The sequence below is a fragment of the Octopus sinensis genome, linkage group LG3 (genome assembly GCF_006345805.1).
Source record: "Octopus sinensis linkage group LG3, ASM634580v1, whole genome shotgun sequence".
NCBI classification, from domain to species: domain Eukaryota; kingdom Metazoa; phylum Mollusca; class Cephalopoda; order Octopoda; family Octopodidae; genus Octopus; species Octopus sinensis.
The window spans coordinates 138,997,963-139,022,914 of NC_042999.1; the positions used below are offsets into that span (position 1 = coordinate 138,997,963).

Genomic DNA, 24,952 nt, shown 5'->3' on the forward strand with positions numbered 1-24,952 from the left:
TAACTTTTCCTTTCATCTTTTGGGGTTGGATAAATATAGTACCAGCCATGTACTGGATTGATATTTTTTTTCTCTTTCTGTCTGTCTGCCTTTCTAGGAGAAATCACTGTGTCCACATCTGGAGAAGAATAGGTTTCACCAAACCTAAAAATGTCAAAGACACACTTTATGTCTTAATGGTGTGCCTGTATGACTCCACAAGGAGATGAGGGCCCAAGACAAGGCTAACAAATATCATCAAATTAAAGAGGAAATTAATTTTCTTTTGCTTTTCCAAACAATATAACTAGAAAATAGTCAATTGTTGAGGTCCATCTTCAAGTTAATCCTAACTAAGCAGTCCTATATTGCACAAGTAGATGAGCAACTGGCTAGACACAATCCATAGATCTGTATTTCTAGTTATATCTGAAATTCTCATCTAAGGCTCTGCAACATTCTAGGGAACTACAAAGACGAACTGGGGGTATTACAAACACTTCCCATTCTCAGTAAAAAGAAAACCCAAACATAACAGGAACAGAAAGTGGAAATCATATATATATATAAATTAAATATTTATTTTGATTTTTGAGTTAAAGGAATTACAAGAATAAATGAACTCCCTTGAACTCCAACTTTTACACAATTTATTTGACATTTTGAGACTGTCAATGTTGTGGAAATGTTTGTTTATGTTTCAGACTGCAGTTCAGTCAAATTAATGGATTTATTTATTGTAACAAAGGAGATTAACTCAGTGAATGAAGGTGATGAAGTAGTATCAATCATGCCTAAAATCCTAGTAGTTCAAACAAAGAAACATCAAGGCAGGAAGATTAGGCAATATTTTGGTACTTATTTATTGCTTGATTTCATTTATTGTGAGGAAGAGAATTCACTCTCAAAGTATGTCATTTCTGGGGAGAAACTAAGTCATGAGGTAATGGTTCCAAGCATGTTACAGTACCAATTTCAAATCATTTGCCAGGAAAATCATGACTATTTCCTTAAGCTTTCCTCTTAAAAAACAAGGGCTCTACTTTCACTAAAAACATCAGAAAAGTGGGTGGTAGCTAGCTTTATTGCTTCAGAATAGATTCTCAAGAAATTAAAGTCCACAACATGCAAGAAAAGATGATGTCACTTTCAAATGATATAAAATGTGCGTTGAGAGATCAGCAGACATAAAATAATAATATTAATAATATTTATACTGTTATTTAATTGGATTTATTAACCTCTTCCAAGAGATTACATACCCAACCGATTTTTGTTCCTCAAGGAACTTAAAATAATTACCCTTGATAAAGATATTTGTGAAATTGTAGGCTTGTACTTCATAGCCCATAGAATATCTTTGAATAACTGTATTGAAGTTTGTTCTTATGGTTCTCCCAATATGAATGATGTTTTCAAAGGTTTTGTAACACTAATAAATATGAACCTGACACATCTTTAAAATAAGAACTACATACTCAATAATAATACCTGTCATACATACAGAGATCTACTGATTTTGTGTATGCAATGACAACCCTGGTAAGGTTTGAACTTATGAGAGTAAAGAGTTTCTATATGGTTACTGTCTGGAAGAAATAGCAGCCAAATCTACCACAAACATATATACTGCCCAGCTACAATCTATAAAAACCTTTAATCTGCTGATAAAGAATGGCCCATTGAAATAATAGGGAATTGGATGCACTAGCATTATCTAAAAATAAAATACGATGGTTTTGGCTGGAATGTCTGAACGTAAATCAACTTAATCAGCAAAAATCTGGGCTAAGCAGCAAGAGTTGATAAGAACAACTGCTCCAACAATATGTAACCATTTATTTTCAAGAATATCTTCAGTTGTTTATAGTGATTCTCAACTATTTTTTGCCTATGGACCCCTTTGATTTTTATTTTACTCATATGGGTCTGCATTATCATCATCATGATTGCTTAATGTTTGTCTTCCAAGCAGGCATGGGTGGGATGATTTGACAGGAGCAGGCCAGGCAGAAGCCTGCACCAGACTTCTGCAACTGTTCTGGCAGGATTTTTACAGCTGGATGCCCTTCCTAACACCAACCACTCAGCAGAGTGGACTTAGTGATTTTTACATGGGACAAGCACAGATGAGGTCAGTTTTGACAAGGTTTTTACAGTTGGATACCCTTCCAAACACCTACCACTTTACAATGTGGACTGGGTGCTTTTAAGTGGTACCTGCACTGACAAGGTCACCAAGTACTTGCAAGTCAAAAAGAAAAAAATGTTAAACAAAATATTATGAAGATTTATATAAAACAATGTTAAGGTATTTCTTGTATTGTAGAAGTATAACCAATTTATAGTACATAAACTTTAACAACCAAATCTTATATGGACCCCTAAGGGTCATGTGGACCTTGGTTGAGAACCACTAATCTATGATAATGTACATAAGACAGCATTAAAAAGTATATCCCTTTATTTCAATATCAATCCTAAGCCTGAAATCATTAGTTTATAGATTTACTCTGTTTCACTCATTTCCAATTTACTTTTTAACCCTTTCGTTACCAACCTGGCTGAAACCGGCTCTAGCTCTGAGTACAAATGTCTTGTTTTCATAAGTTTTGAATTAAAATCTTCCACCAAACCTTCGTCACAATTTATATTCCTAACACTAGCTGAATGATATCTAAGTTATTTTACTAAATTCTATGTTATATTTAAGATTAATTGAAAGAAACACAGAGCATCTCAAAATAGATACAGTAACGAAAGGGTTAAACAATGTGTGCAACCATTTTTCTGTGATAGTGTTATAATTTCAAGTATTTCATTGATTCTGATATTAACCATTCAGCTGCAACTGGCACCATAAATACGCTGAAATAAATTCATCATGGCATAAAAAGTGTAGCTTCTTTAGGTGAATGTTTAAGTGCTGTAGCACTTCTTTTAATCCTTTTGATGCCAGCAAGCTCAAGACTGTTACTTATTCTATCATTCAAAATAATGTATTAGTATTCTTTTGAAAAAAATAAAAACTTCCACCATCCATTTTTATAAAATCATTAAATTTCAAACACCAGCTTAACAATAGCAAATGTAGTTATTTTACTAAATCCCTCCAAATTCTTGGCAATTTCAGCATTGAATGAAACAGACACTGAATTTCGTTTGAAATGTCGACACAAAAGATTTATATGATAGCTTTCACTCTCTAGTTTCAAATTTTAATCTCACTGCGGGTGTACATCATAATTTACATATCGAAAAAGTGAGAGAAAGAAAGTAAATAAATATTAGCTGAAAGGTCTTACCACACGACGAAGAAGTTGCATATTATAGATATATACTTCTCCAGTATAAGAAATACTGTTGATACTTTCAACTGGTTTTCGAGCATGGAATGATGCATATGACTTTTCATTTATATAAATCTACAAAAGAGAGACAGGGAGTTAAGAATTATCTATAAATATTATGACAGAAAGCATTTTGTTCAATACAAGAATATCTATTTCCTAGATAACTGCATAAAGTTATTGCAATTTAAAAATTTTTAGATAACACTTTCAATGTAGCAATCATCAACTTTATGACTGACATTTTTAAGATACAGAAAAATTTCTTCTTTAAACACAGTGCACTTGTCCCTTAAGCATTTGTATTAGAAAGGTTGTCTTTTTATGCTGTTAGCATAGTTGCACTAATTTCCCTGCCTGTCCCCTTGCACAGCAAGCTTGGCTGCCTGACCCTTTGCACAGGTAGCTTGGCTGCCTGACCCTTTGCACAGCTAGCTTGGCTGCCTGACCCTTTGCACAGCTAGCTTGGCTGCCTGACCCTTTGCACAGCTAGCTTGGCTGCCTGTCCCCTTGCACAGCTAGATTGGTTGCCTGTCTCCTTGCACAGCTAGCTTGACTGCTCGTCCCTTTGCATAAAGTAAGGGAAATAAAGATATTCCCCATATATGTAAATATATATTTTAGTATTTTCTCAAAGTTTGGAAGTTTCTCTGCTTTGCTTTTTAATCACCCTGAGATCAAAGAAGAAGCCTTACCTTTAGTTTGTCTTCTTTCACTCTAATCTTCATTTCAAAAGGAATACCCTCCAATAAACCAACAGGCAATGGATGTCGTTCTTCTTCGCCCCACTCCCCATCGGTATAAGAGTTCAAAACCATTTCACCCTGATCTCGTCTTGGATTGAGATGGAGAGGGACTTCATTACCACTTTTCAGATTAACCGCAAACCTATAAAATGTGTTGAAAAAATAAAAAAAGATTTTGTTTATCCATTTGATAACAAGTTTATGCTTTATTTTTCATGTTTTATTATCCTGAGAGATAGACAATGTTCATAGTCCTTATTAACACTTCTTTACTTGATTAGAACATCTGTATAATTGGGTAAAATTAAATTTGAGTAGTTTTGTATCTATGATCACAGCAGGGATAAGAAAAGAAATTCTAGAAGGCAGCATAGTAAAGAGTTGAGGAATTCAAGATAGTAGTTAGTGGGAAAAGTATAAAGTTAGTGCCAATCATTATGGCACTCTGTTGGTTATGGTGATGAGGGTTCCAGTTGCTCATGAAATTAACGTGCAAGTGGCTGAGCATTCCACAGACATGTGTACCCTATACGTAGTTTTTTGGGGAGATTCAGTATGACAAGGTTGGCCCTTTGAAATACAGGTACAACAGAAACAGAAAGAGTGAGAGAAAGTTGTGGTGAAAGAGTACAGCAGGGGTTGCCACCACCCGCTGCCAGAGCCTCATGGAGCTTTAGATGTTTTTGCTCAGTAAACACAACTCCCGGTCTGAGAATCGAAACTGTGATCCTACTACCACAAGTCAGCTGCCCTAACCACTGGGCCATTGCACCTCCACTGAGCCAGTATGGTTTTGTTATAAGTATGGTTGATACATGACTTTCTCGTATCATTGGTGAACTTATTGCAAACAGAAATTAACCATGGATTATTAACTATTCTCACCCTTGCTCATATATATCTATTTCTCATTTTATGTCTGCTCTCCGAGCTGGCATAGATTGAAAGAGTTGGACAGGAGAAAAGATATTTATTTTTCATTGACTAGTTCTGAAGAAAAAGAAGTGTCCCTCTGGCTCTTTACAGTTCTTGGATTCAAGGGCAAGAATAGCTGAATGTGATTTTAATGACTGAGGTTTACTTTCAACTGCTGAAGTTTAGTAATCTAAGAGAAAACATGGACAGAAAGGAAAATTTTCAGTGGGGTGGTATTTTCAGATATACATGTTTTTCTACATAGTAATAACATACCAAAAGGTGTCAAAATGATAAAAATGGGGTATTCTGAATATCTGTTTTATATGAAATATATTTCATGTTTAATTGATGGCACACCATGTTCAAAAGGAGGGAGTCCCACATTCAAAATCAGAATGCACTGCATTCAAAAGGGCAATACACATCATTTGAAAGGATAATGCACAACTTTTGAAAAGACGGTGTACTGCATTCAAAAGAATGGTGCACCAGGTGAAAAATGATGGTTAATCATCTTCATCATCATTGTCATTTAACGTCCGCTTTCCATGCTAGCAAGGGTTGGATGATTTGACTGAGGACTGGCGAACCAGATGGCTGCACCAGATTCCAATCTGATCTGGCAGAGTTTCTACAGCTGGATGCCCTTCCTAATGCCAACCACTCTGAGAGTGTAGTGGGTGCTTTTACGTGCTACTGGCATGAGGGCCAGTCAGGTGGTACTGGCAGCGGCCACACTCAAATGGTGCTTTTTATGTGCCACCTGCACTTAACTATATTTATAAACAATGTTGAAAGACCTGGCAAATATATGTTAGCACAAAGTATAAATTAGTAGTAAGTCTCATTTTTATTCCCTAATATTAACTGTATCTGTTGAAATAAATGCAAAAATAGTTTTTACCTATCTCCAGTTGTGAAAAATCCAGTCACCTTAATGATATCTTTGTATTGCAATCCAGATGGAATTTCTTTTGTGAAGTCCATTGGCTGCAGAAACAAAAGAAAAAATATAGAGTAAAAGAGTAAAGAGAAAGTTTTAACAAAATTGCTTAAATTAACGACTTTAACAATAACCTATTAATGCAATGATGGAATCCGGCATGCAAGTGAACATCTGTTTTTATTAAAGTTTGATTATTTAAAATTCTCCCTGACAAAATACAATATACATTTATATATATATTAGAGAGAGAGAGAGAGAGAGAGATTTTAGAATTAGCTTCTTTGCTTGTTGCAAAATCAGCTGAATGTTGCTTATTTTTCTATATTATTACAAGCTAGGATGAATGACTGCCATGTCTGCTAGACATGGCAGTGGCAGTTGTTTCCCTTCCTCAGTACTGTGCCAAGGAAGATAAATACTCTGAAACCAGATTGGTCTTATTGATCCTGTCAAACTGCTTAGATGGTAGGCGTTTGCTTCCCTGCTCACATTATAATGGTTTTAGTAAATTTATACAGAAAAAGTAAGCATGCCACCATCCAGCATAAATAAAGTCAACTTTATTATGTGTATTTAAGCCATTATTTTTTCTGTAAAATCCTATTCTGTCATCAAGTGAGTCAACTTCCAGTATGAATGTTCATTTTGAGGGTCTTTTTTTCAACAAAAAAAATTTCAAAAAATTTCTGGAAACAATCTACTGATGCAATTTACACAAACACTAAAGTTTATTTTTATTTTTGAGAAAAAAGTGCATAAATTACATGGGATTTTACGGTAATAAAAACAAAAATAAAGTAAAATACTTACAAGAGGTCTCATGTAATTGATAGAGGCAATACTAACACAACCGTGGATGTAGAGATACTTCATGGAATCTATGCTGCATCGATAAGGAAACAGCGCAAAGTAGTTGTCATTCAGAAAGATCTAGAAGAGAAATAAATTTCTAGTTTTACTAATGACAATCATGGTTGGGGTGGGGATAGGAATGGGAATTACACCACATGTTGCTCAAGAATTTGTGCAAGAATCTCCAGCTGAAGTTATTGAATAAGTCTCTAATTAGTTGATAGAAAGGGTATGTTTTAAGGTGAAAAAAAATAACCAACTGTTAAAAATGTTGGACTTCTGAGTTGATGGACTTCTGATCAGACAAAACTATGACTGAGGTGTTCCAAACATGGCTGTCACATTTTATTTTTCAGGCATAGCTTATCTAGGATTATACTTTGTCCTTTTATTTGAAGATGCTAAGGTGGGATTTCATTGAAATTTGGTTGCTATTTCCAACAAGTTGAGCTATCATGTAGTCCCATGCATTGGCTTAAAACAAATTGTTCAATTTGTAAGAGGGCTAATTTCCTTAAAATTTTTTTATTTATTAAAATCTCAAATTTTGAAGTCCCTTGCTCTAGGGATAATACACTTGATGATCTAAGATCAAACCAATTGAAATGTAATATGGAAGTAAATACCAAATTAGAAAGAACATTAATCTCTAAAGATGAATTTAATAAGTCTTATGAATTATAATCTTAACGGAGTGTCATCTATCATCTGATGGCATAACTTAGGAAGTATATTTTTGTAATCATGGATAACATCAGGTAATATAGCATACATACAGTAATTATAATTTAACTTTTATAAAATTTCTTGTGGTTAATACAAAACAATGCTAAACAATAGCAACAACAGGAGATGGTCCTTGTCCAATTGGTCATCCTACTAGAAAATACAACCAGATTTTCCTCAAATCTCATTTTACTGTTTTAATTAGGAAAATACATATTGGACAATGTAGTCCTGTTTATACAAAAAGACAAAATTATATTACATACATATATATGTGTGTGTGTGTGCATATGTGTGTATATCATGTATGCATACACACACTATAATGAGTGCAACAGATGTTCATATACTCCTTATATTCATTATAAAGTAAATAATTATTTTCACCTGAGCTCCCCCAATGCTTGTTCACTTCAGCTAATTGTTAAAAAGGCAGAAAAATCAAGTGGCTCAACCATCTAACAACACTGAACCCCAGTATTGTTATGTATCAATAAATGTTCCTCCAGTAAGAAATACAGGAAGATCACAATGATGGTGGTTGAGTAACAGTAATCCAAAAATAGTAAGAAAGCTTGTGGGTGGTTGATGATTGGGAATGATGGAAAGTGAAGGTTATACTTTTCATGAAATCTTCACCATGGCTTAATTGACTAACTTGCAAAAGTTAGATCCTATCTAATAAAGTCTCATGGTGTGCTGTTTCTTCTTTCACTGCCTTTTCTACTGATACTATAATAACTCCAGGTTGAGCTTATGCCTCCTCCATTCAAACATCCCCATCTCCCCTGCTTCTTCTCTTCCTGTCATTCAGGTTCTGTACTTGCAATTACACTCAGTCAATTCCTTCTAGGAAGGGCAGCCCTCTGGAATTCACTCTTTGCTCCTGCAGGTATTTACTTACAAAGGTTCAAGACAGACATTAACCCTTTAAATACCAACACATCTGAGACCACCCTGGTCTCTGACACAAACTTTCTGTTTTAAAGTAAACTAAATTAAAATCTAAATTTCATGTTAATTTAAGCTCCTCAACAGATTACTCAAAACTTCATTATTTTTTTTATTTTTTCTCTCTAGTTTCAGCTCAGAGCTGTGGCCATGCTGATGTACCACCATTTCAAAATTAATTGAAATAAAGGTACTGTATTTGGTCATAAATATGGTAATGAAAGGGTTAATGACATCAATCTCACCATTCTAGAAAGACCTGCAAAGGCTATGAGAACTGTCCCTTCCACTAAACTCAGCAAGTCAGAAATAAATAAATAAAACTTATTAATCACAGGGTTCAAATGATACAAAAGTTTCTAGAAATAAGAAATTTATATTACTTGGTAGCCATCATAGCTGGCAACAATCATAATCTTGAACATGGACCATGGGTGGAATGGGTTGTCTGAAATCACCTCTTCTTCACCCCAATCACCATCATAATGGTTCAAAACTACAGAATTCTGATCAGGACGTGGGTTTAGATGAAGACCTGTTGTTCCATCCGGGTCACTACAAATGTTGATGCTAAATCTGGCAGTTTGAAATGCATTGCCAAAAAGATAGAAAATAGAAAGCAAAAATTTAGTTTGTCATAAATAATTCACACATACTACATACATATGTATATACACAGATACACACCTTTGTAACTTAACTTTTATAAAATTTCTTGTGGTTAATACAAAACAATGCTAAACAATAGAAACAATGGGAGAGGGTCCTTGTCCAATTGGTCATCCTGCTAAAATGAACAACCTAATTTTGTACACACATGCATGCATATTGTAGAAAGAACAGACTATGTATCTTCAATTATTTTTGAAAATTCTACATTGAATTAGAGAAGTCTATATGAGTATTGTCAATTATATTGATTCCAGTAGTTGGCTGATACTTTATTTTATTGACCCTTTGGAAGGATAAAAGGAAAAGTTTATCTTAGCAGGATTTTAACTTACGAGGTAAAAACTCAATACCATTAGGCATTTTGTCTCATGCTCTCTCACCACTACAAGGTCCAGTTCTTCTTGCACTGTAGTGGCTTGTGTGCCTCAATGACTTAAGAGCTAAGACATTGAGTGTAAGCTCCTAGTAAAACCTGTTACTGGGCAAGTTAAAGGTTGTGGTGCACCTGAGCACTGTATACAATAATTTCATTATTATTATTATAGCTGGACTAATATGGACCACTTCTTCCCAGAGATAGAAATGGGCCAATGTCCCTACATAGAAAAAAAACAGCAAAGTTACAGAAGATTTCATGACAATTCAAAACCAACAAGACTTGTGAGAGGAAAAGATAGCCCAGAGTGAAGCATAGTGGAGAAAGTCAATGGTATTCAATATTCATAGTAGGCAAGTGCTAATTTGCATATGAAAGTATGCTTGCAAGTAAGTGCATGTTTGCATGTGCAAGTTTACAATTGTGAATGCTGGTTTGCTCAATAGGTTTGGAAGTGTATATTCAGACATCTAAATCAGGTCATTAAGCTTTTATGGTGCAGCAATGTGCAAATTGTCAAGTGCTTAACTTCCCTTGCAGATAAAGAATTTTATGGAAAAAAAAAGATGCATAAATACATAAATTAATTCATAAATAGGGTCCGAAAAAAGAGAAACATTTATTTTTAATGAAACCAAATTGATTTTTCTTTGTATTAATTTTTTGTACTTTCCCTGAAAGAATGACCAAATAAGCATGCGTATAAAACAAACAAAAATTACCAATGAAGGGAGAGTATTTAGTTGTTGAACCTTCAAGAAATAGCAACTAAATCACCCTCAAGCCATACTAAAAAGGCACATAAAATATTCATTTCTACTCTAGCCACAAGGCCTGAAATTTTTGGAAGGTTGGGGTGATGGGCAGTCGATTAGATTGATGCCAGTACACAACTGGTACTTAATTTATTGACCCCTAAAGGATTGAAGGCAAAGTTGACCTTGGTGGAATTTGAACTCAGAACATAAAGACAGATGAAATACTGCTAAGCATTTCGCCTAGCGTGCTAACGATTCTGCCAGCTCATTGCCTTAGGCACATTAAATAATGTGTAGGCAAAGGTGCGCTATTTTATCACCATTAAAAAAATAAAAACAAAATGAAATAGTCATGACATCAATGCTTTAGGTCGTAGATCTCCTAATTTAAGACTGATCTGGAGCTATACAGCTACAAAAATGACCAAAACCCCCATCCCACAGATTGCCAGATATATATATATATATATATATAGATATATATGGCTTAGAGGTTAGGGCATTCAGCTCACGATTGTAAGGTCGTGAGTTCGATTCCTGGTGACATGTTGTGTCCTTGAGCAAGACACTTTATTTCACGTTGCTCCAGTCCACTCAGCTGACAAAAATGAGTTGTACCTTTATTTCAAAGGGCCGGCCTGGTCACACTTTGTGTCACGCTGAATCTCCCTGAGAACTACGTTAGGGGTACGTGTGTCTGTGGATTGCTCAGTCATTTGCATGTTAATTTCATGAGCAGGCTGCTCCGTTGATCGTATCAGATGGGACCCTCATCATCGTGACCGACAGAGTGCTCCTTATATATACTATTATTAGAGGCATTACCTTTAGAAATAATAAAAAATACAAGAAAAAATATAAAGCAATCAAATATGGATATGCTGACAATAATATATTTAACCTTGCGTTCTGTCTACACATGCAGCAGTCATTCACTATATACATAAGCATTCATTTGTACAGAAGCACTACTAGATGCATATTTTGTAGTTTAATTTTATGTTTAAGTGTTTTTAGACAGCATGTGTAAGTTTTAACAAAATTTGTCTTTACTGATAGGACGAATGACTGAGAAATTTACCCAGGATGACTTCTGAGCAGAAAATAAATAGTTAAGTACAGGCTGACATAAAGAGCTCAAAAATTTTTAATTAATATTACATCAGTAGTAAAGAGAAAAGAAATTATATTGGTTTAATGATTAATTCTTGTCTCTGTTGTTGCCAAAGATCAGATCCATTCTCCTCTGCAAATCCATGTTAAGTTTTAACAAAATTTGTCTTTACTGATAGGACGAATGACTGAGAAATTTACCCAGGATAACTTCTGAGCAGAAAATAAATAGTTAAGTACAGGCTGACATAAAGAGCTCAAAACTTTTTAATTAATATTACATCAGTAGTAAAGAGAAAAGAAATTATATTGGTTTAATGATTAATTCTTGTCTCTGTTCTTGCCAAAGATCAGATCCATTCTCCTCTGCAAATCCATGTTAAGTTTTAATAAAAATTTTGCCCTGCCTCCAACTTTCTTCTCTGATCAAAATAAAGGATCAAGCTAATGTTCTTTTATTCTTTTACTTGTTTCAGTCATTTGACTGTGGCCATGCTGGAACACTGTCTTTAGTCAAACAAATTGACCCCAGGACTTATTCTTTGTAAGCCTAGTACTTACTCTATTGGTCTCTTTTGCCGAACCTCTAGGTTATGGAGACATAAACATACCAACAACGTTTGTCAAGTGACAGTGGGGGACAAACACAGACACACATACATACACACATACATACACACATACACACATACACACACACATACACACACACACATACACACACGATGGGCTTGATTTTTAGCTTCTGTCTACCAGATCCACTTACAAGGCCTGAGGCTATAGATGATACTTGCCCAAGGTGCCACACAGTCAGACTGAACCCAGAACCATGTGGTTGGGAAGCAAGCTTCTTACCACACAGCCACTCCTTGTGTTCTGTCTTTTCTAATTGCAGAGCAATTTTATAAGATGGTGTAAACTGAATGTTGCGATGTTCATACTTTTCATAAGTGCAACAAATCAAGAAATCAAAGCAGGTCAGGAACAGAGATTACCTAAATGTTTCAATCATTAGTATTATTTTTCAACTCTGTTACTTGTTTCAGTCATTTGACTGTTGCCATGCTTTAGTCGACCAAATCAACCCCAGGACTTATTCTTTGTAAGCCTAGTACTTATTCTATCTGTCTCTTTTGCCAAACCGCTAAGTTACAGGGGCGTAAACACACCAGCATCGGTTGTCAAGCGATGTTGGGGTGACAAACACAGACACACAAACATATACACACACATACATATACATACATACGATAGACTTCTTTCAGTTTCCGTCTACCAAATCCACTCACAAGGCTTTGGTTGGCCCAAGGCTATAGTAGAAGACACTTGCCCAAGGTGCCACACAGTGGGACTGAACCCTGAACCATGCGGTTTGTGAGCAAGCTACTTACCACACAGCCACTCCTACGCCAATAAACTGTGTAAAAAAAAATGGCTTTGGTAACATTGTGTCCCTCCCCTTTCCACCTTTTCCTCTAAAGACAATCTTATTCATGCTACAAAAATAAATTATTTGGGTTTGTCTTATTCTGTGGCGTGAGATTAGCTTAAGCAGTGAAAATATGTGCAAGAAGACAAAGATATATTTGAAGATAATGAATGAGAAAGATGAAATGCTCAGCATCTAATGTCCTGCAAATATAACTCGCTATTAATATTTGCATGCTTCTTACTGTATCATTCCAGCGTGTGAAGACTTATACTTGGAAGCTGAGACACAAATATCTTACCTTACAGCATCAGTGCCGCTAAAAACAAAAATTTACATAAAAATAAACAAACAGGCAAATAATTATGATATTGACAATCACTGTTGTGATTTCCCACATTGGCATAAGATCACAAAATCTGAAACAGGGTTACATATGACTGAATTGATATTACTGGTACTGCTTTTATTAAAATTCTGGAAGAGTGAACAGCAAATTCTGCCTTTGGTAGATTAAGAGATGCAATTAGAGACAAAGAAGTAGTCAGTCTGCCACTATCATTTCTATTAATAATAATAATAATCATCGTTTAACGTCCGCTTTCCATGCTAGCATGGGTTGGATGATTTGACTGTGGGCTGGCGAACCAGATGGCTGCACCAGGCTCCAGTCTTGATCTGGCAGAGTTTCTATAATAATAATAATAATAATACTTTTCTATTTTTTCCTTTTTCTCACTGTCTTCTCCTTTTCTCTATCATATGATTCTGTAAATGCACAATGTATATACTAATGTATACAGAACATTTCTCTGCCCTAGGTGTCAGGAAAACACTCAGCAAGAAATGGAAACAGAATTGAAAGAAGATGCTAATGAAAATAATGATAATGATAACAACAATATAAAAATAAAATAGCAACAGTAATAATAGGTCACTGATTTGAGAAGAAGGGACTAGTTGTTCAAACCAACTGACATGTAAAAACATGAAAGAAAGTTATTCACCTCTAGTCCATTTTGATTGTCTCTTCCTCTCTTCCTCTGTTTCCTTGCTCTAGCTACTTAATGATATTTTTAACCCTATAAAGACAATTGTTTCTTTGTATGCAAATAGTAAAGGTGGGGATAAACTAGAACAAGCAAAGACATGGGCTGTGTTCATATTCAGAATTACATGATAGGGTAGTTCAGCGATATATTATCCACATACACATAGTGTATGAGCATGTGTTTATATATATGGTATGTGGCTTAATGGTTAGGGTAATCAACTCAGAATCATGAGGTCATGAGTTCAATTCCTAACAGAATGTTGTGACCTGGAGCAAGACACTTTATTTCACATTGCTTCAGTCCACTCAGCTGGCAAAAATGAGTAGTAACTGTAATTCAAAGGGCTAGCCTTGTCACATTCTGTGCCATGCTGAATCTCCCTGAGAACTGTATTAAGGGTGTGCATGTCTGAGGTGTGCCCAGCCACTTGCAAGTCAATTTCATGAGAAGGGTGTTCTGTTGACTGAATCAACTGAAATCTACATTGCTGTAACTGATGAAGTGCCAGAAGTGTGGACATTTCTTTCAATAACTATTGACTGGGCATCAACGGTTTTGGCAGTTTTTGGCACTGAATAACATTAAAGCTAGCAAAGAATGCTCAGTTTCTATTCATTTTTTGGCCTGTACTATTTGCCTTATTATTATGCGGTCTCTATACAAAACCAGTGCAGCATTAACCATTTCAACAATGCTGCAACTATTTTGTTCCACCAGCTTGCAGAGGATTTGTTCTTCACACTTAGCTTTGTTTTTTCCATGGAAACCATTAAGTCAACCCTGTCTTTAGTTATAAATTAGATTCTTTAGCACTCAAATCGGCCATATCAGGCCCAAATATTCTATATTAGCCCTACTTACAACTTCTTACATTTGCCCTACATTGTCATTCTAAAAATAAACAATCATATCATTAAAATCTCAAAACTATGAGATAATTCACTATTAATTCAAAGCAATGTGATTAAATAAACATATAAGCATTTCATTTGACAGAATAACCTGAATGTTAAAGAGTTACAGCCTAATTCCATAAAACACAAGTTAAACATGTGATATTAAAAATTATGACTAATTATCTGATATAATGCTCTTAAAAATGATTTATAATAATTTGGTATGGTGTCTTGTATTCCATTTCTACTGCACTATATTCATCTCCTACTGTACTGAATATAAAGGTGGACCAAAATTGTTTATTCTTTATTTATAGTGAACTAAGCATAGCCATTAAAAGTTAAATTCGTTTTCTTTGGTACTTTAGTTATCTGAAAACTGTGGTTTTGAAAAGTATACAAACTGTTGACTTTTCAATGAACAGTTTAACACATGGTCAGCCAGCTGGAACCTTCAATTTTACATGTAAGATACAAAAAAAAAAAAAAAGAAAGAAAAAGGCCAAAAATGACATCTGTTAAAATATCAAATAAATAAACAGAAACAAATCAACAAGCATTATGAAAAACTAATTAGAGCTTGAGTATCTTTGTCAACAGAAATTACCATTTAAAATTAACATTAGTTTCAAATTTTGGCACAAGGCCAGCAATTTTGAGGCAGTAGGGGTGTGGGATAGTCGATTACATCGACCTCAGTGGTCAACTGGTACTTATTTTATCAATCCCGAAAGGACGAAGGGTAATGTTGACTTCCGCAGGATTTGAACTCAGAACATAAAGATGAATGAAATGCCACTAAGCATTTTGCCCAGTATGCTAATGATTCTGCCAGCTCAACGCCTCATATTTGAAAGTAATATTGACCACTGTTTCTAATCAAGAAATTATTTTCACAGTTCAGACTGCCAAGAAGTGTATTTTGCAATTGGATGGTATTTCAAGAAATACAAGGTACACAATTTTCTTGAGTGCTTTATAATGAAAAAAAGCTTTAACATTTCTAAATGCTACTTTATGCTTACCTGTCATTGTCAAATGTTGGTACTCCTTTGATCTCTATAGCTTTACCTATAGACATATGATCAGCTATTTCACCAATGTATGGGATTTTCTGTGAAAAAGAAACAAAAATAATGACTTATACTCAAAGGATTTATTAATTACATATGTAAACAGCCAAACATGTATGCTAAGAGAACTCAATTAAGATTATCTGAATTTCATAGTTTATGAAAGGTATTTGCAGCATAAATGAAATTAACTGAGCCGAGTGGCATGTAGACTCAGCTTGTGAACTCTTATTTCCAGGGTTAGAGAGGTGGAGGCACTAGCGTAGCTGGGGAGTGGGGGCGGTGGGGGTGGTCTATCCCAGGAGGCACACACCCTAGCTATGAAAGTGGGTGGAGGGATAGAAATAGTTGAGTGCCTGACTGAATACTTTACACTCTATAAAACATAAATCACTCATATTCATCACCAAGAGATACTCTCTGTATAAAAAATAAAACAAAATTAAATTAGTATTAATATATTTAATGAAGGGTGCACCAAAAATTTGATTAGAAATAAGTACAATGATTCACATTATTTCAAACATTTTAATAAATATGGGGAACAACTCTTCATGTTCCAATTACACTAGCTCTCGCCAACTATGCTGAAACTTCATATTTACCAAAATAGTTATAAGAAAATCATTTAGAGGATGTTTAATATGGTACCTGAATAAGGTATCAAAATTTGCAAATTTTTCATAATAAAACTTCTACGATTAATTATTAATTATTGTTTTATCATGCAGAAGGTGTCTGAGTACCCAATGAGCCATTTATGATGGTGCCTGAGTAATATTCTTGGATATTTGGCTTTAAAAATAGGTTAACTAACACCTATTCATGTACAATTTATTAGATCTACTTTGTGATTCTTTAATGACTATGATGTGGTCGATACTTCACTGAGGAAGTCTAATAGGACTAAGCAATGTCTGAAGATGTCTGCCTTACTTGTTGAAATGATTAAAATAATATTAGTCACTGAAGTACTGTTGTCTTTTCTTCACCACATAATCATCTCTAATTAGACTTCTGATGCTGACAACATTAAGTATGTTAATACTAATTAAACTCATCATATTAAGTTTTGTTTTTCAACATTCTGAGTTTGAATTCTAGCAGTATTAACTTTATCTGTCATAATTTCAACAAAAACTAGCGTAGTTTGACTCACTCCACTTATCTGTAAATAACTGCTATGGCAAATAGACCCTAAACAGGAGTCAGTGACATTGTGTAACTAACATGTGTATATTGGCTGATTCAGTTCCATTCTTTTAGGAGTCAAGGACAAGAAGTTTGTATAGCAGACATAGTTACCAACTAATATTTTTACCACCAACATGTCACAATGGACTAGATGTTTATATTTTTTTTTACCTTACTTTCACTTATCTGGTGCCATACATTAACATATGCATCCATATACAAGCTTGTACATAAACACAAAGACCAGTGCAGGTACATATATATATATATATATATATATATATATATATATATCATCATCATCATCATCGTTTAATGTCCGTTTTCCACGCTAGCACGGGTTGGACGGTTCGACCGGGGTCTGGGAAGCCAGGGGCCACTCCAGGCTCCAGTCTGATCTGGCAGAGTTTCTACGGCTGGATGCCCTTCCTAACGCCAACCACTCCGCGAGTGGAGTGGGTGCTTTTTACGTGCCACCTGCACAGGGGCCGGGGGGTCCGGCATCGGTCACGATCGGTTCGAGCTTTTAACGTGCCAGCGGCACGGGAGCCAGCCAAGGCGGAGCTGGCAACGTTCGGATGGTCTTACTGGCACAGAGGCCAGTCGGGGCAGCGCTGGCATCGGCCACATTCGGATAGTACTTTTTATGTGCCACCGGCACAGGCATCATAACTCCTATTTCCATTGATATTTATTTCGACGTTCATGTACTTGACTCAACAGATCTCCTCAGGCACAGCAGGACTATCTGGGATCCGGGGTACTTTGAATGGGCAGGGGCTATGTGGAACTGATGCAGGAAGCAGCCCGGGTCTTTGCAGTCACAGCATATCTCCAGAGATCTCGGTCCTTCGCCATTGCCTCAGTGAGGCCCAATGCTCTGAGGTCATGCTTGACTACCTCATCCCATGTCTTCCTGGGTCTACCTCTCCCCCTGATACCTTCAACTGTTTGGGAGTGGCACTTCTTCACACATCTCTCTTCATCCATCCGCAGCACATGACCATACCATCGCAAGCGTCGCTCTTGCACACCACATCTGATGCTTCTTATGTCCAGTATTTCTCTCAGGATGCTTACACTCTGTGGTGTGTGCACACTGACACTACACATCCAGCAGATCATGCTAGCTTCATTTCTTTCAAGTCTACGCATGTCCTCTGCAGTCACAGCCCATGTTTCATTACCGTGAAGCATGGCAGTTCGCACACATGCATCATACAATCTACCTTTCACTCTGAGGGAGAGACCCTTTGCCGCCAGTAGGGGTAGGAGCTTTCTGAACTTTGCCCAGGCTATTCGTATTCTAGTGGTGATACTCTCTGTGCATCCACCTCTGCTACTAACTTGGTCACCCAGGTAGCGGAAACTATCAACTACTTCTAGTACACACACACAGACATGTTTACAACATATGCATATACAAGCATGTGCACATATCACATATGATGCAGAAACATGCCTGTGTATGCATACTTAAATAGATATCCATGACATGTATTTAGGTTTGTATGCAATTTGAAACTTGCAATTTGAAAACCAGAGTCTAAGAGAATTGTGTGTACAAAGTAATGCTACAAAATGTGTACATACCAAGAGAGCTGAAAACAGATGTATATACAGCAAATAAAACTATGATAAGTATATACATACCAAGGAATCCCTCATGATCATTTCATATAGTTCCACACCTTCACCAATGGCCAAATAGTTGACATCTTGATATGACATTCGATGGTAGAAGTTCAGGAAATGAGTGCCATTGACATAGACCTGAAAATTTTACAATCACAAGACAACAATTTAAAGTAGAGGTATGCAGTAATTCATATAATTGATCTTTCATCCTACTGGGGATTGATAAAATAGTTATCAGTCAAATATTAAGGTTTATATAATCAACTCTTTCCCTTTACCAGTATTAGTGACCTTGTGTATCACCACTGTCAAAATCCTTCTCACATACCTGATCTTCATGCTGGCATGGGTTGGACAGACCATTACAGTCTGAATCAGTTTTAATTTGGAGGTACTATCCTCCTAAATAAGTTAGAGGACCATATTGTACCCACATGTTCCATTTTCTCAAATGGTTTCTGTGGCTTAATGTACTTTCTAATACCAACTATTTTATAGGGTATAGTGGGAGGATTTTATAGTTCTACCACAACTAGAAAAGTTTCATGTCCTGAACAGGACTGAAAAGTCTTCTCAACAAAAAAGTCTTGACTCATTTGACATTCAGTTTACAGAGGGTATTGAAGGCATTTTATTGTGACACCAGCACAAGTTTTGATGCCTTGTATCATGCAAGACTAAAAGGTATTAACTATTCTACATTATCTCTATGAATTCAAAGCAGCATATCTAAAAGGGTGAATAAAAGAAAGAATAATAGTAGAAAGCAAACTAAGGTGAGAAGGGAAAGAAGTGACTCAACAGGGCAATGGTGGCAGATGTCTAATAAATAGAACCAATCAACCATTGAGGAATTCCACTTCATTGATTATGACTTGTTGACCAAAAGACAAGCATTTAATGTTTAGGTATTTAGTTCAGACAATGTGTATGGGTTAGTTAATGAGATGCCAGACAATCAGTAAAGAAGTCAGTGGTCAAGACACTCATCTCACAATCATAAGTCTACCAGGCTTCAAAAAAGTTGTTAGGTTTACAGAGTTTACTTCAGATGCTCCCATAAGTTTCCTGTAATAGATTGGTGGCATAAACAGAGGAATATGTGGCTCTCTTTCACTTAAGACAACAGAAACTAGAGTTAAGACATGGTCCAGTTCTTGTTACTTAATCCCAACTCAGTCTGAATTAAGCTGACCTATGATCAGAGTCATTCAATCATGATATCTCATCTTCATATATATCTGATTTTACATTGTCTAACATGTTTTCCTTGCTTTAAGTTGGGCATGGCATGAAAGAATTTATTTGCTATTTCTAGCAGTTTAAGCCACCATGTAGGGATTTTCTTGTTTGCTCACTAAGACTTAATCATTGATTGAAATCATAGAAAAGCTGACTGAATATTTTCTACAACAATGAATGAAATAAGTAATCAAGTTTATTAGTGCTTACTTTAAAGGCATCTTCATCAGCAACAATGCATAGAGTGAAACGTTGTCTTTCAAAGAAAGGAAATTTATCAGATTCCCTCACTTCATCACCCCATCCTTCATCATAAGAGTTACAGACAACAGTGGCATCCCCAATTCGAGGGTTGAAATGGAAAGCGATGCTACTGCCGTCATAGTCAGTGGTGAAGTTGATATGAAAACTGAAAGAAAAGACAATGGCAGATATGGCAATATGTAACAATAAGACAAGATTATCACTTTCAAAATTCAATTAGGAAACTTCAAGTCAATGATGGATCCTTCTTCATGATTACTCAACTAGTGAATATTTAATAAAATCTCCTTTGAATCATATTTTATGATTTTAATAATGGAAAGATAAATTGTATAGTAATGTTTCATATGGATATATATGGTATTTGAACTTTTATAAGGTAGAATTTGATTTACAATTAGTATCAAATTTTCAAAGGGAAAAAAAATTTACATTTATAAACTGGTGAAATAGAAAATCCATGGAAATTAGAAGTGGTCAGTAATGGCAAATAATATATTTAAGAAGTGTGGAAAGTGGAATGAATTATTTTACTATGAGGAAGAAGAGTAGTTTGAAATTTCCAGCAGGATACTTCAAAGATAATGATAATATGAAATAAAGAGGATTGGTTAATGTTGCTATGCGAAGTAAGGACATTCTAGGTTGCTATTTTACATCAAAATTTTAAGCTCTGATGGAGGGTTGCATTTTTCTTGTTTTGAACATTTGAATATTTCTAGAGCTGTTACTTTTACTGCCTTGATACCTTCCCTTGATACTAATTACTAGACTGGGAAAGTGGAACTTGCTTGCCATTCAGGCATAGTATTATTCCAGTTCACAGAATGCAATGGCGGAGGTGGGTAATTGTAATAATAGTTTTTTTTTTATTTACTTTAGTCATTGGACTGTGGTCATACTGGGACAAATGAACTTATTTTAAGTTTGATACTTATTCTGTCCATCTCTTTTTGCTGAACCACTAAGATAAGGGGGAGTAAACAAATCAACACCAGCCACTATGCAGTGAGAAAAACACAAGGATGGACACACACACACAAATATTGTGTGTGTGTACAAAGGAACAAAATGATTGGTGATTTGCTATGCTCAAGAAGACCTACCAGTTATGTCAGCAGGTTTAAAACTGAAAGTATTACATGAATGCACACAACAGGGTCCCTCAACCAGAGTCCTTTATGAAGTCTACAGCTGCTGCAATTTGTTTTATCCTTTCCATTTTCCTCTCCTCCCACTGCAACTGATCCTTTCCCTCAAGGCTCTTCCTGTTGACATCCTTCCCTCAATCTTATCATTGTCATCTCCTTAAATTTACCCTAACTTTTTAGTTATTCATCCCACCTCTGTTTTATCCCTCTCTCACTCTTGCAACCTTTAACCCTATCCTCATCTCCTTATCACTAATCCTGCCATCACTCTCCTATCAAATGCATTATCCTGCTCTGTAATAGAACCTATTGCTACAAACCATTCTACTACACCACTTCTGTACTGCCAATCACCATTTCTTTCTGAGCTACTCCAAACTAACATCCATCTATCATTTTTATCATCCTTACTCATCATATCTATCATTGATCACCCCTACTCCTGTTCATTATTCACTATATTCACCACATATGTACATCTGACCCACTCCAGCTCATGTTTATATCTATCGCTCATATTCCTTTTATTCTCTTGCAACCTAATCTACCCTTGCTGATAATCCTGCCTCCATGCTCTCCTCAATTTACTTTTTTGGCCATTTTATCTTGAGAATCTGTTCTGGAACCTCATCATCTTCATGTTCTGGAACCTCATTGTCTTCATATTTACCTCTCTTTGTGGCACAACACCAGTCCCCTAACCTACATTCATGTAAAAAGCATTGTATCTATGAATCTCCTGCTGACAAACCTATTCCATTTTTGCCCATCATACATTAACCTCACATGTTGCATAAAGCAACCACTATCCCCTATTCTCTCTCTGACGTGACTCTTTATTACAAGTTACAAGGCAACGTCATTAGAATTGGTGCCATGAAAAAAGCACTATGTACATTCTGTAAAGTAGTTGGTATTGAAAGCCATGCCAAAAGTGGAACAAGGTGAGATTCTCCAACCTGCTGGATCATATCTAACCATCCAACAGGGAAAGTAAATGAAGAAAATGATTGATGATGAGGATGATATATATTTACAATGAACTTCTATACAATTTCCAGCTACCAAATTCATTCACAAGGCTATGGTAGAAAACTTTTGCCTAAGATGCCATGCTATGGGAATGAATCTGAAATCATGTTTGTAATGTGAACTTAACTACAAAGCTATGCCTTCACTTAAAATAGTAATAGATGCTATTTTTTAATGAGAGTCAGAGGAGGAAAGGCTATATCTATGGCTATTTAGGTCAGTGATTCTCAAACGGAGTCTACATAGCTCCTGGGAGTCCATATAAGATCTTGGTGGTGTCCATGCAAGTAAAATTGTAAACTAGATCCATAGCAGTATTTTAAGGGCCCTTGAAAAATTTTGCTTTAGATGTATGTATTGGTGTATATTGCAAGAAATAGCTTAGCTTCCTTCTCTAACATTTTACATACTTCACCCTACACAAGTTAATGTGTGAAAAACAAAATAGGAATTTTCAAAGAAGTTTCTATTAAACTAACTTTTAAACATCGAATGGCTATGGGGTCCACCAAAATAAAATAGTAACCAAAGGGGTCCATAGATAAAATGTGGTTGAGAACCCCCAATTTAGAGTTTCTGAGATTAGTGGGAGGTTCTAAGATGACCTAGCCTGAATGCTTTTGCAGAGTCAGCTCTGCAAAAGGCACCCCAAGTTACAAGGTGTTGGTGTTAAACAAGTATACTCCTCAAGAACTGGAATGGTTTCTCTAATGGATTTCTATAGGGTTTCAAACCACCAAATTTCATTGACAAGGTCCTGTGAAAACATAGTCGAGTGGGATTGAACTCAAAACTTCAATTGCATAGCTGTACCTGTGACAATAGCAGGGTAGTAGCGGCAGCAGCATTAGCAGTAGTAAAAACTAAGTCATAAACAAAGTCCACTATCTGCTGATGAAATGAAATTAACTTTGTTCAAAGGTCTATCGAATTTAAAGAGAACTGTTGATAATTTATACTAAGTAAAATAGAAACAATAGGTATTAAAAATCAGTAAAAAAAAAATGCTCGAGAAACAATTTTGTCTGAATCATTGAACATTCTTTCCAAAGTTAGTGATATTTTTACTTTTATCTTATCATTAAAACTTAGTCATTTCCTCAACTAAAAACTAACACTTAAACAAACCAACAAGAGAGCCTCAACACTGGTTTATTCAGTATGCTAGAAATAACACCGACATCTCTCATTGGCCAGTGAGTGCTTGTATGCATTAACTAACAAGTCAGATTGTGTATCAACAATAACATTATCTAATGTGTTCTTTTCAAGACAGTAAAGTGTGATTTGAGGGATATTTGGTTTCTTATTTCTAGGAGGTTGATCAGCTGTTTAGAGTCTTCTTCATTGGCTCATAATATAAATAATAACCTTACTTGTTGAGAGATGGCGAGCAGAAAAATGTCATTCTAAGAAGAATCTAAAAATGTGGGAGTTAAGATATGTATGGGCCAGATGTGAACAATAACCTATAAAATTAGACTTTGTCACATGTTGAAGCCTTATTTGTGGATATAAGAGGAGTTAATTGTTTTAAAAAATAATAATATCAATGTAAGTGATTGTTAGCATCTAAAAATGTAGATCTACAGATTAATAGTCTGTTGGATTGTCACTCAAATGAAAAAGATTCCAATTATATCTGTTGCACTTATAACAACAACCCACACATTTAAATCCAACTATTCTTATTCTCTTCAGTATATTCACCACATATTAAAAATAAAAAATAAAAGCACAAATGTTAATTAGATTTTTGATGTTCTGTCTTAAATATTTTCATCTCTTCTTGCCTTAATTTTCAGTGAGGATGGAAATATAATAATTAATCAAAGCAACTTTTTAAGTACTTATTTTACATAACTTTAACCTTACTTAGTTATTCTCTTACTTAGCAAGCTTGGTAAAAATCTGTTTTATTGAAGAGGTCTAAAATGACCGAAACATGACTAGAGTTGTCTCACATATTTACCAAAAAAATTAATAGCTACTGAGCTTATGTTCTCATCTCTTCACTGCATTAATTTTCTAATTGTATTTTGGATACTCTCTATTAAATCTATCAACTCCATACTAAACTACAAATCACTGTCATAAATAGTTATGTGTATAGCTTAATACTGCAAAAAAGCAAGAGTACTGGACTTGCAGTACTGAGTTCAATTTGTCTTATAAGTCTACTAAATCTTCAATGATCTTTATGTAGTTGGGTAAGATTGTTTGTTTTTTCATTCATTTTACATTCATTTTTCAATGTTAGTATGGGCCATATTATTGAGGCATTGTTTTTACAGCTGGATATCTTTTCCATTGCTAACCTTCATCTATTTTTCAAGTAAGGGAGTTTTAATTCTATTTGCCTTTGAAAACACAGCGCCACTAGAAAATCTTTTGAAGAAATGTCAGCAAGTATCCCAATCACAAATTTTTACAGAAGTGCAAATTATAAACAGACACCCTCTATCCACACACTATGAGCTTCGTACAGTTTCTCTCAACCAAATTCACTAACACGCCATTGGTTGGCTTGTGGCTATAGTAGATGAGATTTACCCTAGCTGCTGTGCAGTATGACTGACCCTGAAACCACG

At 35.4% G+C, this 24,952-nt stretch overlaps 1 protein-coding gene across 1 annotated transcript in view; it reads right to left on the reverse strand.

Moving 5' to 3' along the window:
* The window catches only part of LOC115209822 (galectin-4-like), a 69,881-nt gene that overhangs the window by 3,024 nt on the left and 41,905 nt on the right, over positions 1-24,952 (reverse strand). Inside the window, 9 exon segments of the mRNA XM_036501381.1 lie at positions 3,285-3,404; positions 4,025-4,217; positions 5,898-5,983; positions 6,750-6,869; positions 8,852-9,044; positions 13,118-13,135; positions 15,793-15,881; positions 18,688-18,807; positions 20,125-20,323. Coding sequence (XP_036357274.1) covers positions 3,285-3,404; positions 4,025-4,217; positions 5,898-5,983; positions 6,750-6,869; positions 8,852-9,044; positions 13,118-13,135; positions 15,793-15,881; positions 18,688-18,807; positions 20,125-20,323 — 1,138 coding nt within the window.